The 15,535-nt window shown below is 41.8% G+C and overlaps 1 protein-coding gene across 8 annotated transcripts in view; it reads right to left on the bottom strand.

Annotated features, from left to right (window-relative positions):
- The window catches only part of LOC100556496 (PH and SEC7 domain-containing protein 3), a 251,754-nt gene that overhangs the window by 31,746 nt on the left and 204,473 nt on the right, over positions 1–15,535 (bottom strand). For all 8 annotated transcript variants that reach the window (XM_062971516.1, XM_062971518.1, XM_062971515.1 and 5 more), the window contains 2 exons: positions 8,851–9,044; positions 7,963–8,033 (listed from right to left, as the gene is read on the bottom strand). In XM_062971516.1, the coding sequence (XP_062827586.1) occupies positions 7,963–8,033; positions 8,851–9,044 (265 nt within the window). The remainder of the gene's footprint in view (positions 1–7,962; positions 8,034–8,850; positions 9,045–15,535) is intronic.

Below are 15,535 nucleotides of genomic sequence, written 5' to 3'. Positions count from 1 at the left end.
CTGTTCTGGGAGACAAGATACGGCGCAATGGAATCAAATTTCAGGGAAAAAATCACCTAAATATTAGGAAAAACTTCCTGATGGTAAGAGCTGTTTGGCAGTGGAATATGCTGCCTCAAAGCTTGGTCGAGTCTCTTTCTATGGAGGATTTTAAGCAGAGGATGGCCATCTGTTGGGGAAGCTTTGAAAGTGTGTTTCTGCATGACAGGGGATTGGATTGGATGTCCCCGTTGTCTCTTCCAGTTCTATGATTCTAGTTTCAAGAGGAAACCCTAGGAAGGTGAAATACAGAAGACTAGCCCTAAGCAGCCAGGCTTTGAAGCTGCAAGGCCATTCAATGCTAATCAAGGTGGTCAATTGCCTCAAATAGGTAAGAGTTCTTTCTCCCACCCTGGACATTCCACAGATATATAAACCTCACTTGCCTATTTTCCGACAGAACTCACAACCTATGAGGATGCCTGCCATAGATGTGGGTGAAACGTCAGGAGAGAATGTATGGAACATGCCCATACAGCGTGGAAAACTCACAGCAACCCATTTATGAGATACTTCGTACCCTCCAGTCCTAAAATGCTGCTTTATTTAATGGAAGGACCAACATAGTGATATGCCAACCACCCAAACAATTGTTAGTTCCTAAAACCTCGCTATTCTTTGAAAAAAGTAAGCAATTCTGCTTCAAAATATTCCACCTCTTGGCTCCTTTTCCATGGCTGGGCACCTCTGCATGAAGGAATGCATCTTTCAGACATGCTTTAGTCGTGTGTTCCTGAACAACAAGGGATCGGACTAGATGGCCCTTGTGATCCCTCCAAACTCTAAAATCCTGCTATTCTGAAGCTGGCCACCGTTTTTTTTTTTTAAAGCAAATAATTTGCCCAAAATTTTTTTATGCAAATAATTTGAACAAGGGGATTGATCAAAAGACTGACAATTTCTGAAACCTAGGGTGATATGTCAACGCTGCACATGCCCCTGAGACATGTATTTAAACTTGTCTCTTAAAAATTAATCCTGCAATTGCCATGTCAGCTAAAATCCCCCATTTTTCACTGTAGTACTTGAAATCCAGTTTCTTAAATAACTGGATTTGGGATTAGCTAACACACATCAAAAAAGCAGCTCAGCTGTCTGTCTCTTAAAATGGAAAGTTATTGCTGTGAAAATTGGGATAAAAAGTTAACAAAGATGCATGAATGCCATCTGGTCATTTTTAATTGCAAGCAAGGCTAGGATTATCGTACAAAATAGAGAAAATGTTTCCTGTATCCTTCAATCTTTTAATCAGTCTATGTAAATTTACTTCATAAGTGAAATATCTGGCATTTGATAGCAAAAAAGCGCAACATCTATTTCAATGATTAGGATAAGTCCTGCAATTTTGTGGGGATCAGAGGCAAAAGATCCCCTCAAAAAGCAGAAAAAAACATAATAAACCACTTTTTTTAAAATAATAATTTACTTTCTGGGTTCAACTTGGTCACTTAAATTGGTCCAGGTATACGTTTGCTCTGTGCAATAATGTTTTTACTGACTGTCATGTTTAAATTTATTGTTTTTTCTAATGTGGAATTTTTATTATAATGTGTATGTTATTGTCATTTTATACTTTTGATATTAATGAAGAAATTGTGGCATTGAATGCTTGCTGTTTATATGTATGTTAACCGCCATGAGTCCCTCTGGGGAGAGGTGGTCTAGAAATAAAGTTGTTGTTGTTGTTGTTGTTATGATTATTAGTGTTAGTATTATTAACAGGGAAACGTTTAAGGTCTGCTTCCACTGATTACAGCAGTGGTTCTCAACTTGTGGGTCCCCAGATGTTTTGGTCTTCAGCTCCCAGAAATCCTAACAGCTGGTAAACACCTGGGGACCCACAGGTTGCGAACCACTAGATTAGAGAGAAATGATCTCCTCATGCATTTTACAAGAAACTTTTAAGTGATCTAGAAGGCTCATCTGTTTTAGTATACTTAGGTTTATTTGATTTCACATGTGCATATTGTTAAAAGGTAAAGGTTTCTCATTAACATTAAGTCTAGTCGATTCTGACTCTGGGGGTTGGTGCTCATCTCTATTTCTAAGCTGAAGAGCCGGCGTTGTCCACAGACGCCTCCTAAGTCATGTGGCCAGCATGACTGTATGGAGAGCTGTTACCTTCCCACTAAAGTGATACCTACTGATCTACTCACATTTGCATGTTTTCGAACTGCTACAAGTTCTTCAGCTTAGAATTTAACCTGCTGCGCCACCATGGCCCCTTTTGTTAGTTTTGGATAAAAAGTTTGCTGGAACATGTGGGAAATTGCTCTTTTGTATTGTGCAGGCACCTATCGCCATTCTTTCTTTGATATTTCTGATAAAGAAGTAATCCCCAGCAACACATCTGCTTTGTTAAATGTGATATATCTACACCTACGACCACATAACTCTATTCAAAGAACTCCCATACTTACACAATATAATCCTAAGCATGGCAACAGATATAAATCCCACTGATTTCATTTAGATTTATTCCAAGGTGCAATACTGGACTCTAACCTGAGTTGATGAGACTGGGTGACAAAGCTTGAATAAGTGATTGGAAAAGGATCATAGAATCATAGAATCATAGAATAGTAGAGTTGGAAGAGACCACATGGGCCATCCAGTCCAACCCCCTGCTAAGAAGCAGGAAATCGCATTCAAAGCACCCCCGACAGATGGCCATCCAGCCTCTGCTTAAAAGCCTCCAAAGAAGGAGCCTCCACCACAGTCTGGGGGAGAGAGTTCCACTGCCGAACAGCCCTCACAGTGAGGAAGTTCTTCCTGATGTTCAGGTGGAATCTCCTTTCCTGTAGTTTGAAGCCATTGTTCCATGTCCTAGTCTGCAGGGCAGCAGAAAACAAGCTTGCTCCCTCCTCCCTATGACTTCCCTTCACATATTTGTACATGGCTATCATGTCTCCTCTCAGCCTTCTCTTCTGCAGGCTAAACATGCCCAGCTCTTTAAGCCGCTCCTCATAGGGCTTGTTCTCCAGACCCTTAATCATTTTAGTCGCCCTCCTCTGGACGCTTTCCAGCTTGTCAACATCTCCCTTCAACTGTGGTGCCCAAAATTGGACACAGTATTCCAGGTGTGGTCTGACCAAGGCAGAATAGAGGGGGAGCATAACTTCCCTGGATCTAGACGCTATTCCCCTATTGATGCAGGCCAGAATCCCATTGGCTTTTTTAGCAGCCGCATCACATTGTTGGCTCATGTTTAACTTGTTGTCCACAAGGACTCCAAGGTCTTTTTCGCACACACTGCTGTCAAGCCAGGCGTCCCCCATTCTGTATCTTTGATTTCCATTTTTTCTGCCGAAGTGAAGTATCTTGCATTTGTCCCTGTTGAACTTCATTTTGTTAGTTTTGGCCCATCTCTCTAGTCTGTCAAGATCGTTTTGAATTCTGCTCCTGTCTTCTGGAGTGTTAGCTATCCCTCCCAGTTTGGTGTCGTCTGCAAACTTGATGATCGTGCCTTCTAACCCTTCGTCTAAGTCGTTAATAAAGATGTTGAACAGAACCGGGCCCAGGACGGAGCCCTGCGGCACTCCACTTGTCACTTCTTTCCATGATGAAGACGACGCATTGGTGAGCACCCTTTGGGTTCGTTCGCTTAGCCAATTACAGATCCACCTAACCGTAGTTTTGTCTAGCCCACATTTTACTAGTTTCCTTGCCAGAAGGTCGTGGGGGACTTTGTCGAAGGCCTTACTGAAATCCAGGTAGGCTACATCCACGGCATTCCCTGTATCGACCCAACTCGTAACTCTATCGAAAAAAGAGATCAGATTAGTCTGGCATGACTTGTTTTTGGTAAATCCATGTTGACTATTAGCAATGACCGCATTTGTTTCTAAGTGTTCGCAGACCACTTCCTTAATGATCTTTTCCAGAATTTTGCCTGGTATTGATGTGAGGCTGACCGGACGGTAATTGTTTGGGTCATTCTTTTTTCCCTTCTTGAAGATAGGGACCACATTCGCCCTCCTCCAATCTGCTGGGACTTCTCCCGTTCTCCAAGAACTCTCGAAGATGATTGTCAGTGGTTCTGAAATAACTTCCGCTAGTTCCTTCAGTACTCTTGGATGTAGCTGATCTGGCCCTGGGGACTTGAATTCGTTTAGAGTGGCCAGGTGTTCCTGGACAACTTGTTTCCCTATTTGGGGTTGGATTTCCCCCAATCCTTCGTCCATTCCATGTTGCTGAGGTTGAAGATGGCTTTCTTTTTGTGAAAAGACCGAGGCAAAGAAGGCATTAAGCAGTTCTGCCTTTTCCCTATCCCCTGTCACCATCACTCCATCTTCTCCTTGCAGTGGCCCTATCGCCTCCTTTTTCTTCCTTTTTCTACCAACGTAAGCAAAAAAGCCTTTTTTGTTGTTTTTTATGTCCCTGGCAAGCCTGAGCTCATTTTGCGCTTTAGCCTTGCGAACATTTTCCCTACAGGTGTTGGCTATACGTTTGAATTCTTCTTTGGTGATTTCTCCCCTTTTCCACTTCTTGTGCATGTCACTTTTGAGCTTTAGCTCAGTTAGAAGTTCTTTGGACATCCATTCTGGCTTCTTTGCACTTGTCTTATTTTTCTTCTTTGTTGGCACTGTTTGCATTTGCGCCTTGAGTATTTCACTATTGAAAAACTCCCATCCATCCTTAACTCCCTTGTTTTTTAATATCGGCGTCCATGGAATGCCGCTCAGTAATTCCTTCATTTTTTGGAAGTCAGCTCTCTTAAAGTCCAGAATGCGTGTTTGACTTGTCTTAGTTTCAGCATTCCTTTGTATTGCAAACTGCAGGAGCACATGGTCACTTGCCCCTAAGGATCCAACCACTTCAACTGTATTGATCAGGTCTTCCACATTTGTTAAGATTAGATCAAGAGTTGCTGATCCCCTTGTTGCCTCTTCTACCTTCCGGACCATAAAATTATCTGCAAGGCAAGTGAGGAATTTGTTGGACTTTGTACTCTTGGCTGAGTTTGTTTTCCAGCAGATATCGGGAAAATTGAAATCGCCCATGACTACTATATCTCTTCTTTGTGCCTGTTTGGTCAGCTGTTGACAGAAGGCTTCATCAAGTCCTTCATCCTGACTCGGAGGTCTGTAGTAGACACCCACGACAAGATCTTTTTGAGTCCCGGTTCCCTTGATTCTTATCCAGATGCTTTCAAGCTGGTTTCCCGGATTACAGTCTTGCATTTCTTCTGTAACGTAACTGTTTTTGACATATAAAGCTACTCCCCCTCCTCTCCCCTTTGTTCTATTTCTGTGAAAGAGGTTATAGCCCTCAATGGTTAAATTCCAGTGATGGGAGTCATCCCACCAGGTTTCAGTGATGCCTATGACATCGTATGTGTGGTGCTGTGCTAGGAGTTGGAGTTCGTCTTGCTTATTTCCCATGCTCTGAGCATTAGTGTAAAGACATGTAAGCCCCTGTAACCTCCCCTCGAACTGTTTATTTGGGATTATTGTGCTCTCTGTACTTGGTCCTTGCTGTGTTTGTGCAGCCCTCCGTTTAGCCTTTTGGCGGTTCCCTGTGGTCGTGGGTAATATAGTGTTCGCCAGGCTGTTGTTCCCCTCCCCCAGTGGATCTAGTTTAAAGTGCGCCTGATGAGGTTTGTGAGTCTGTGTGCAAAAAGATGTTTTCCTACTTGTGTGAGATGCACCCCATCGCTTGCCAGTAGTCCATCCTCTTGGAAGAGTAGACCATGGTCAAGGAAGCCAAAATGCTCCTCTTGACACCATTTTCTGAGCCAGTTATTGACCTGTACTATTTTTCCGGCCCTTGTAGAGCCGTGTCCTACAACGGGGAGGAGGGATGAAAAGATCACATGTACATTATACAGTTTTAGCTTTGTTCCCAGAGCTCGAAAATCATTTGTGATCTTTTGAAAAGTATGCCTAGCGGTGTCATTGGTACCTACATGAATCAACATAAGGTGGGGAGGGTGATGGGGCTTTAGGAGCCTGCTGAGCCTCTGAGTGATATGGTGTATTTTTGCCCCCGGGAGGCAGCATGTTTCTCGAGCTATCCCATCCGGTCTGGAAATGATGGCTTCCATTCCTCTAAGGAGGGAGTCACCTACTACCAAGACCTGTTTCCTTTGAGGATTGACAGGGTCCCTTTTGTGCAAGACAGTGTGTATGTCCCCTGAAGAGTGTTCCTGTTGAAGTGAATCATGTAGGTGTAAAGTGTTGTCCTCCTCCTCAACATCCCCAGTGCATTCATCAATGACAATCCATTGAGATACATCCGAGAGCCCATTACTCTCCCAAGGATGTTCCTGTTGCTCCTGGTCTATGATTGGGGATGGAGCATTTGCATGATTACATAAGTGTGACTGTGGTGATGCACTGTCCCCGTCAGGGCTATCCCCTGTGTATTGATCCAGGGTGGTCCACTGAGTGGTATCTAAGAAACTGTGGTCCTCCACAAGATGTGTTTCCTGATTGTATGTTAATGATGTAAGAATTTCAAATCTGTTGTGTAAATGCAGCTGAGCAGAGGAGTTCTGCGGAGGCTGCCTGGTCCTGTGTCTCCTTCTATGGGTGACCTCCTTCCAAGCCTGAGGGTTGTCTACCTTTGAGTTGATCTCCCCATAAGGTTCCTGATCATGGTCTTGGTGGTGTTGGTGTGATGCAGGCTGCAGATCTACAGCAGCGTGTTGTGCAGTGTCCAAGAAGAGCTCGAGTGCCTGAATGTCCTTAAGGGTCTTAATACGGTGCTCGATCTGTTGGATCCTCTGCTCCATCAGAGTCATCTGTTTGCATTTGGAGCAGATGTAGTTGTCTAGTTTTTGTGTGAAAAAGCGGAACATGCCACAGCTGGTGCATGTGATGGGAATGTTTTGCTTTTGTTGCATCTCTTGGTGAGCGTGGTGGCCAAGTGGGATCTTTGTACAGTTAAGTAATATGCACGCACTTTATGTGCAGACTGCAACAAACCACCTCTTTGTGTATTTGTTTATGTTGCTTTGTTTCCTGTATGTACTGCAAAGGATAGTTAGTAAAGGTGCCTTTCCCAGAAACTCAATTAACAGGGGACAATGCCTGCTGTCAATCAACTTAAGTACCTGGCTCTCTTTCAACACAACAGTCACACAACAGTTAGACTTTGACCACAGGAGCCAAGCCCACACTCAGTTTAAAATTTTAGCCAAATCTTAGCCAAATGCTACCTGAAGCCAGGGAGCAAAAATGTCCTCCTGCTGCCTCTGCTTCTGCGAGAACCAACTGCCCTTCTGGGACAGAAGCCCCAATTTCTATTAAGAGTTGTCAGGACTATATTACACAACACTTCTCATCAAACAGCCCTAATAGACTAGTTGAACAGTGAAGTACTGGTTGTTGTATAACACTAGGAGATAGACTTATAATCTCTGTGGATGTGTTGGTGAAGCAACAGGTTAGGACCTGCAATGCCTCTCCTATCATTGTGTTTCCACAACTCATGTTAAAGACTAGGGCTCCTTCCACACAGCTGAGTAAAATCCCACATTTTCTCCTTTAAAGTGGAATATATGGCAGTGTGGAGTCAGATATTCAAAGTAGATATTGTGGGATTTTCTGCCTTGATATTCTGGGTGGCTGTGTGGAAGGGCCCTAGAAAGAAATGCATTATTTTTTATTTCCCAAAGACGAAGTGGGGAAAATTGATCTTTCTCTTCCTTCATTTCTTGCTTTGTACAAGACTCCAAGGTATGGGGGCAATAAAAGCGATTCTTTTGTCTCTTCCCTGCAGCATCCCAAACCAGCTTAGAGGGACATGGCCTCCAGTTACCAATCATATTATTGTTCAAGTGACTTGCATGCATGGCAAACGTATTAGATCAATTAGTGAAGCAACTCGAGCCAAAGGCTAAGTAATTCTCCAATTTATTATATTTTTATAAAACCCAATTAGAGAGTCAGAGAATGCATTTAGTGGGAAGGCTCTTACCTTTTGTAAATAAAGTACAGTGCCTTTAAGAACAGCATAAAAGGTTTTCCAGCCTCTCTTCCCTCGTGGAGCTAAGAATGGAACACACACACACACAAACAACAGGCATTTAAGAAAATGTTTGCAATATAAATCAAGACGTTACTCTGACCAGGCTCATTAGTTTTCAAAGATTCCTTGCCCCCCCTGTCCTTTAGATAAATATAGAGTTTAATATGGGGGAAAGATACAAAGAAACAACAATGCATACAATGCTTAGTGTGCAGGCTTTACTTATTCTGGATACACACTCAAATGTTACTTTCCCCTTCACTCACAAGGCTTATTTTCACCGGAGTTGTTTAATGCAGTGATTCCCAAATTCTAGTTCTCCAGTTGTTTGGGGTTTCAGCTCCCAGACGCTTCATATGCTTTGGCCAATTATCAGGTATTAGTAGCAAAGCCAGATTCCCAAATATTTTAGCACAAATGATCTGTGCTAAAATATTCCAGAAACAAAATTTACTTACATCAGTAAGGAGCCAAGTTAAAGAATTGCTGATGCTGCCACCTGCTCTGGGTTGGGATGGGCTTTTTCTTTGATAACCCACTTAGGGCCCTTCTGCTTGCCATATAATCCACATTATCTGCTTTGAACTGGATTATCTGAGTCTACATTGCCATGTAATCCAGTATCATCCAATTAACAGATAATCTGGATTTTATATGGCAGTATAGAAGGGATCTTGTATAAGTTAATTTTGTCCTAAGTTAGAAAGACCCAGAGGCTTATTTCCCCTAAGGTTACAAGAGGTAGCAGTGGCAAAGCAAGCAAATCGGCCTTGTTATACTTCATATATGAATCCTTCTAATTTTTTCCTTCCCCTGTCCTCATTGAAACACACTCACTTTTCTTTCCATCCATATCAGCATGGATTTTACGTGCCAGAAATCCAGTTTTGTACACAGCAGCATTGGGATCGTGAGGGATGTCTAGGAAGGGATTACTGGAATTGCCAATGCGATTGGCTGTCTTTGAATGGGTTCCATTATCCTTCTCATCGGTACCATCTGAGGGAGATTTCTTCTTCTCTTCATCATCCCTAAGGCAAATTAAAGAGGGAAAAAATGTATACACACCAAACTTGATTTGACAAGTCAGAAAAGACTTAGTTTTACCCATCAGATGAAGGAAAGGAGCACATTTTTATTATTATCTACATCTCCTGATTAAGTGACGTTCCCTTTGGTCTTGTGATCCAAAATGAACCGAGATATTTCAACATATGCATCACTTTAAACCTGCAAGAAATCTTATTAGCTTCAGCAGAATGTTTCACATTTATATTTAGGATTATGAATCATAACTGAAACATTTGTGCCATCATCCTGGGAATGAAGTCTGAAATCTGTTGACATCAACAGTAACACTTCTAACCAACAAAACAACTTCAGTGCACTGAATATGTTGATTCATATCCCATACAACTCTCTGTCCCAATGCCACTACTGCAGACTAGAGATACCTGTCTCTATTTTATACTTTTCCCCATAATCCGTAACCAGCATTGATGAGCAAACAGTCCTTGCCTCACTTTCATCATGGTTCCTTTTCCAAGTGGAAACAACTTGGTTAAAAAAACACCTTGAGTTAGAAAGAAAGAAGCTTCCCTTATGCCAAATCAGTGGCTTGACTATGAAGCAAAAAGTGGGCGCTAGAAATAACATCATACGAAAGCTGGCTGGCACAACCTAGGGATCACAGCCAGACAAAGTGAAGACATCTGCCCTTGCACTTTGCTACTCTGCTGCTGAATAGACATGCCCAGTGTGAAATACATCTCACCACGTTAAAACGGTGGATGTGGCTCTTAATGAGACATGCCGCCTCATCACAGGATGTCTACGCTGCACACCACTGGAGAAATTATACTGTTTAGCCAGCATTGCACCACCTGACATTCGCCAGGAAGTAGCAGTCAGCAATGAAAGGACCAAGGCATTGACATCTCTGGCCCATCCTCTGCTCGGGTATCAGCCAGCACGCCAACACCTTAAATTAAGAAATAATTTTCTAAGATCTACAGAGATACTTGCAGGAACACCTCAGCAAGCGAGAGTCCAAAAGTGGCAGGTTAAAACCTGGAACCTTAATCAGTGGCTGATACCAAATGAGAAGCTCCCTCCTGGGCACACAGAAGACTGGACGGCTTGGAAGGGGCTGAACAGACTGAGCTCTGGCACCACGAGATGCAGAGCTAACCTTAAGAAATGGGGCTACAAAGTGGAGTCCAGGACATGCAAGTGTGGAGAAGAGCAAACTACAGACCACCTATTACAATGCAGTCTGAGCCTTGCCACATGTACAATGGAGGACCTTCTTACAGCAACACCAGAGGCACTGCAAGTGGCCAGCTACATTTAGTATAATGCCAAGTTGTTGTTGTTGTTTTTAAACTTCGTTTGTGTTTTCAAATACATTACAACTTGTACTCTTGGTTTGCTTCTGACACAATAAATAAATAAAGTGGCTTAAATAAATTTTGCTCAGTGTTGCCTACACTGATCTGCAGCAGCTCTCTCCAGTTTTAAACAAGAGTGTGTATTAACCATATCTGGAGTTAGCAGAGAACTAAATTTTGGGCCTTTTGCAGTAAAAGATGGACTCCATCCACAGAGCCATGGACTCACTTTTAGAAACACAGAAAGCTCAGATGCCTACAAACCTATTAGGCTAGTGATGCTGGAACACCTTTAGTCTAATGAAGCAAGGGCACTCTACATATGAAACATACTGCCCCGTGTTCCCAAAATCTGAGGGAACATTCCTGATAAAACCTTGGAGGTAGCATCGGTGATGAATTGTAGCTTTTATTCCACAACATTCATTGCTTTGGCCTGTATACTGTTATACTGTCCGAGATCTAAGCCATTTCAGGTCAAGTAACCATTCAACAAAGCGGGAAAACAAAATACAGATTAACAAATAAAGGTAGATTGTTTTGTTTAAAAACACTCTTATATTAAACTCTATATTAAAGATTATCAAAAATTAATTTACTCACAGCCACTGAAAGCCAGCTCAGAGTTTTATGGTACATTCCAGAAAATGACTAGATGTGAATAGTAATGAAATGTAGTCACTGAGGGATGACACAGTTGTGGGGCACCTACTAAAACACATTGGATGGTATTGTTAAGATTTTTTTTTCTGGAGATTAAGGCATGTGATGAACAGAAGGGATAAAGTTGTTCTAAAAGTGCCTACAGCATTTTTTATATAAGAACTACAGCGTTTGCTAACAACTGTTTGTTCACTAATGGGTCTATGGACTGTAAGAAATATTGCTGTTGTATAGGAACTACAGCTCAATGACAAGAAGTCGAAAGGCTACCCCATGAGGAGGACTGTGGAGCAGCTCTCCATACATCATGCCTCCTTGTTTGGTAAAGTATTTATTGATTGTTTTAATCCAATAAGTAACGATTGCAGCAAATAAGTAATTGTTTAGTCAACTGAAATGCTGATGAGTGAATTGAGAAATTTCTGATCAAATTGAAACTCCACAAGTTCTTTGTGTGTCCTATGCAGCAACACAGAAGCACTATTACAATGGTGTGTATCTTTGACACAGCTGTGTGTGTCTTCTGCTTCACTCTATGCTCAAATCCCTAACTTTTGAAACTGTCCTCTTTGCAGAAAAAGGTTTTGTAGTGGAAGTTCTTTAGGAACTAGAACCAAACAAATTATAAACCAACGTTTTGTGGTATTTCAAAACAGTAAGTAAATCAGAAGTTGCCCAACAGGAAAATGTGGGAGTATTTTGTTAATTTTTCTAATTAAGCAAAGATTATGGGGTATGTGAAACCCAGGCCCTGGGCTCAGCATTGTCATAACCCAATTGTGTCCGTCTGCCCTTTACTTCCTCCTCTGTGATATTGTTTTAACTTATGCTTTTAAACAAAAAGTTAGCTTAACCGTGATTTGTATGGAATCCACCCTAAGTCCCTCCAGGGTGACAGATTATTATCTTTTGGAGTATTTTAATTTTATTGTGCTTTTAAAATGTTGTAAGCAGCCTTGGACTCCATGCTTGGAAAAAGGAGGAATATAAATAAAACAAGCAAGCAAACAAACATATAAACAAATAATTCAATGGCACAGGATGCAAAATCCTAGTGATCCCAAGAAAATCGTTTTTTTCCAATAACTCTAAAGTAAAGGTAAAGGTTTCCCCTGATGTTAAGTCCAGTCATGTCTGACTCTGGGGGTTGGTGCTCATCTCCATTTCTAAGCCGAAGAGCTGGCGTTGTCCGTAGACACCTCCAAGGTCATGTGGCCGGCATGATTGCATGGACCGCTGTTGCCTTCCCACTAAAGTGATACCTACTGATCTACTCACATTTACATGTTTTTGAACTGCTAGGTTGGCAGGAGCTGGAGCTAACAGTGGGCGCACAAGCCGCTCCCCGGATTTGAACCTGGGACCTTTCGGTCTGCAAGTTCAGCAGCTCAGCGCTTTAACGCACTTCGCCACCGGGGCTCCCAAAAAATAACTCTATCCATTTGCAAATCTGCATTTCTCCACATCAATATAATTCTTCTGTGGCTCATATTTCTCTTAGCTCTGGAGGACTCTGGTATTGCCTCTCAGGGAAGCAAGGAGGAAAACAACCCATCTGGTTCTAAGATGACATGAAGTGAGGATGAATTTCTGCCTGCTCTCTTGGGTCTTCTATTGTTCAACCCAGCTTTGCTTCCAAAGTATGCTCATACACAGCTGCCTCAACAGTTCTCCAATTATTTGTTAATCAGATGTTATAAAATGGTTGCCTCTCTTTGAGTTCGGCCATCATGACCCTCATCTGCCCTTACCCTTCCTTCTAGAATTTATCCTTTCTCTTTATTTCACTCCTCATCTGCTTAAAACTAGAAGCCCCTTGAAAACTAGGACATGTTTGTCCTGACCTCTGTAACTCAATAAGGCATCATGTAGACCAGTGGTTCTCAACTTGGGGTCCCCAGATGTTTTTGGCCTACAATTCCCAGAAATCTCAGCCAATTTATCAGCTGTTAGGATTTCTGGGAGTTGAAGGCCAAAAACATCTGAGGACCACAGGTTGAGAACCACTGATGTAGACCATAAATACCTGAAAGGTACCAGTACTGGAAGCTAATCAAGCCAGCCCTGGTTAGTACTTGGATGGAAGACTGCCAACGAATACCAGATGCTGTTGCCTCTTCTTCAGAGTAAAGAACTGTCAACCATCTCTACCACCATTTTCTCCTCCTGCATCCCTAGGTACTTTTATATCTCCTTGTCCCTTCTCCTCTCCTATCTCATCTCTTTTTCTTCCTCACCCCAGGGTCTTTTCTTATGCCTCTTTCTACCTTTCTTTCTCCGTCTTCCATGTTGTGTAAAACTTCCTCTGAGTAATCCTTCCATAAGAAAACTTTATGAAATGAATGGGGTCACTGTAAGTCAACTGGCAACTTGTCGGCACATACACACAAGGTACCAAGTATGCTAATCTCACGTATGAATAATAAACCATAAAATAACAATGAACTTGTATGTTCATCAGCAGTAATGTGATAAGGATGGCAAGTGGAAAGGACTCAGAAATGCAGGTAATTAGAGGTAATTATGGTATCTTTTATTCAGGCTCTTCCCCATCATGTAAGAAACACATGCTGATATTTTGCTAAAGCTAAAGCTTCAGCTGATCTCATTTGAAAGCTTATGTACACCCTAGCTGTAGCAAAAGTCAGCTCTCTAAAAATATTAATCTTGCTAACGTTAATGGGTATGGCATTTAAACTGACATCCCATATTTTGTAAGAGCCTCCACACAACATCCACAATCCTCTCCGGTTACAGAGCACACCAGCGTCATAAGGAAGCCAAGCCAGAGAGAACATGATTGAAGTATCTTGGCAGGCATTGCCTGCCTCATGTTTGGCTTTGAATTCCAATTGTTAGCTTCCCTGAAAGCAGTTGAAGCAGGGTACGTTAGGCCTTTCGCAATTAATTATCTTTGATATCAGTTCGTTGTCAAGCTATCCATAGTTAATCATGAGACAAACACTGGACAACAAACCAACAGAAAGAAACTTGAGCCGAGATGTGTTTCTGCCCAGCAATTCTGACACAATGGCCTCAAAGAGAAAAGGCAAAAAAACCCAAGCATGTGTTTTATTAATGCCGCCACAGATTAACTGAGGATTTAATTTCTGCCTCCAAGATGAAGTTTCCAAGCCAAATAAAAATGTCTTCCATCTTTACAAGCATCTTTTTGTCGCCAACAACTTGTTCCGTTGAGTGGAGTAACAGGAGGCATGTGGCTTTCAAGGGATAATAGTCTTGACAACATGACCTCCCCTTACGGGCTGAGGAGGCTCTTTGTGTCCAGTATTCCAGAAAACACAAAATGACTATGTTCACAGAGCATAATAACATATACACACACCAAATTCTCTAGCATCACTTATTTCTAGAGTATAAATTCCCACAGTGATGCCATCAAAATAATAAGTATACCCAGCAGAGCAATCAGATTTTAGATCTGATGCAGTCCAGAGCTAACAGGAACAATGCTTCATTATAGGGTGTCTAGAAATAATAATAAGAAGAATAAGAATAACTGTATTTTTATATCCTGCCCCATCTCCCCGAAGGGACTTGGGGCAACTCACATGGGGCCAATCCCAAATACAGCATAAAATACAATATGAAAGTGCATTTAAAACATGTAAATATAATAACAAGCATATGAAATACAATAAAACATACTCAACCAACCAATAATCAGGGTGCAGTTAATAAAGAGTAGGGGGGAATATCCAGGATGAAGGGAACTATTCCATGTTTGTAAGTATTTCTTTCTGAGACAACAGTTTATACAGATATTATAGGCCAGACCAATGTAATGATGCAATATTTGAGTCTGAATCTGAAGATGGTTTGGGACCTGCTGTTAGTGCAGACTGCACTTGCTAGAACAATGACTGGAAATGAACGTCAAAATCATGTTGTGCCTCTGCCCATGGCACTGGCTGTAAATCATTTTCTGAGCCCAATTGAAAGCATTGCTTTTGACCTTCAACGTTTTTAAGAGACTCAAACTAGAGGTTCTTGAAAGTCTGCCTATCTGCAAAAGTACCTGACTCTAAAGTAAGATAAGAGGGAGATCGGTGTAACTCTCTACAAGGTTGTACTAACTCATGTTGGTGCCTGAGGCAAAGGGAAAGGCGGCCTCCTCCTACATTTCATGTATAGAAGCTGACATAACTGGTATCTGAATTTTATTTCAGCACTAGGGATGATACAAGGTCTTTCACTGAAACTGAAGGCATCAAGCTAGCTTAAGAAGAATAAGGCAGCTCAGATGATATGTCCACAGACTCCTTCTATTGTAAACTAACACAGAAATACAACTGATGGCTGGTATATCAATATTTTAAGTAAACAAACAATACATCTGGGTAAAAAAAGATGTAAGTGCATACAGCTCCAGGATTTTAAATTGAGAACACTCCCGCTGCACAAAATCTGGGAAACAATGATTTCCAATATTCCAAGTACAAGGGCTA

Source organism: Anolis carolinensis, chromosome 2, assembly GCF_035594765.1.
Source record: "Anolis carolinensis isolate JA03-04 chromosome 2, rAnoCar3.1.pri, whole genome shotgun sequence".
Lineage (NCBI taxonomy): Eukaryota > Metazoa > Chordata > Lepidosauria > Squamata > Dactyloidae > Anolis > Anolis carolinensis.
The sequence above is the reverse complement of the archived record's forward strand: the minus strand, read 5'-3'. Positions and strand labels throughout refer to the sequence as shown.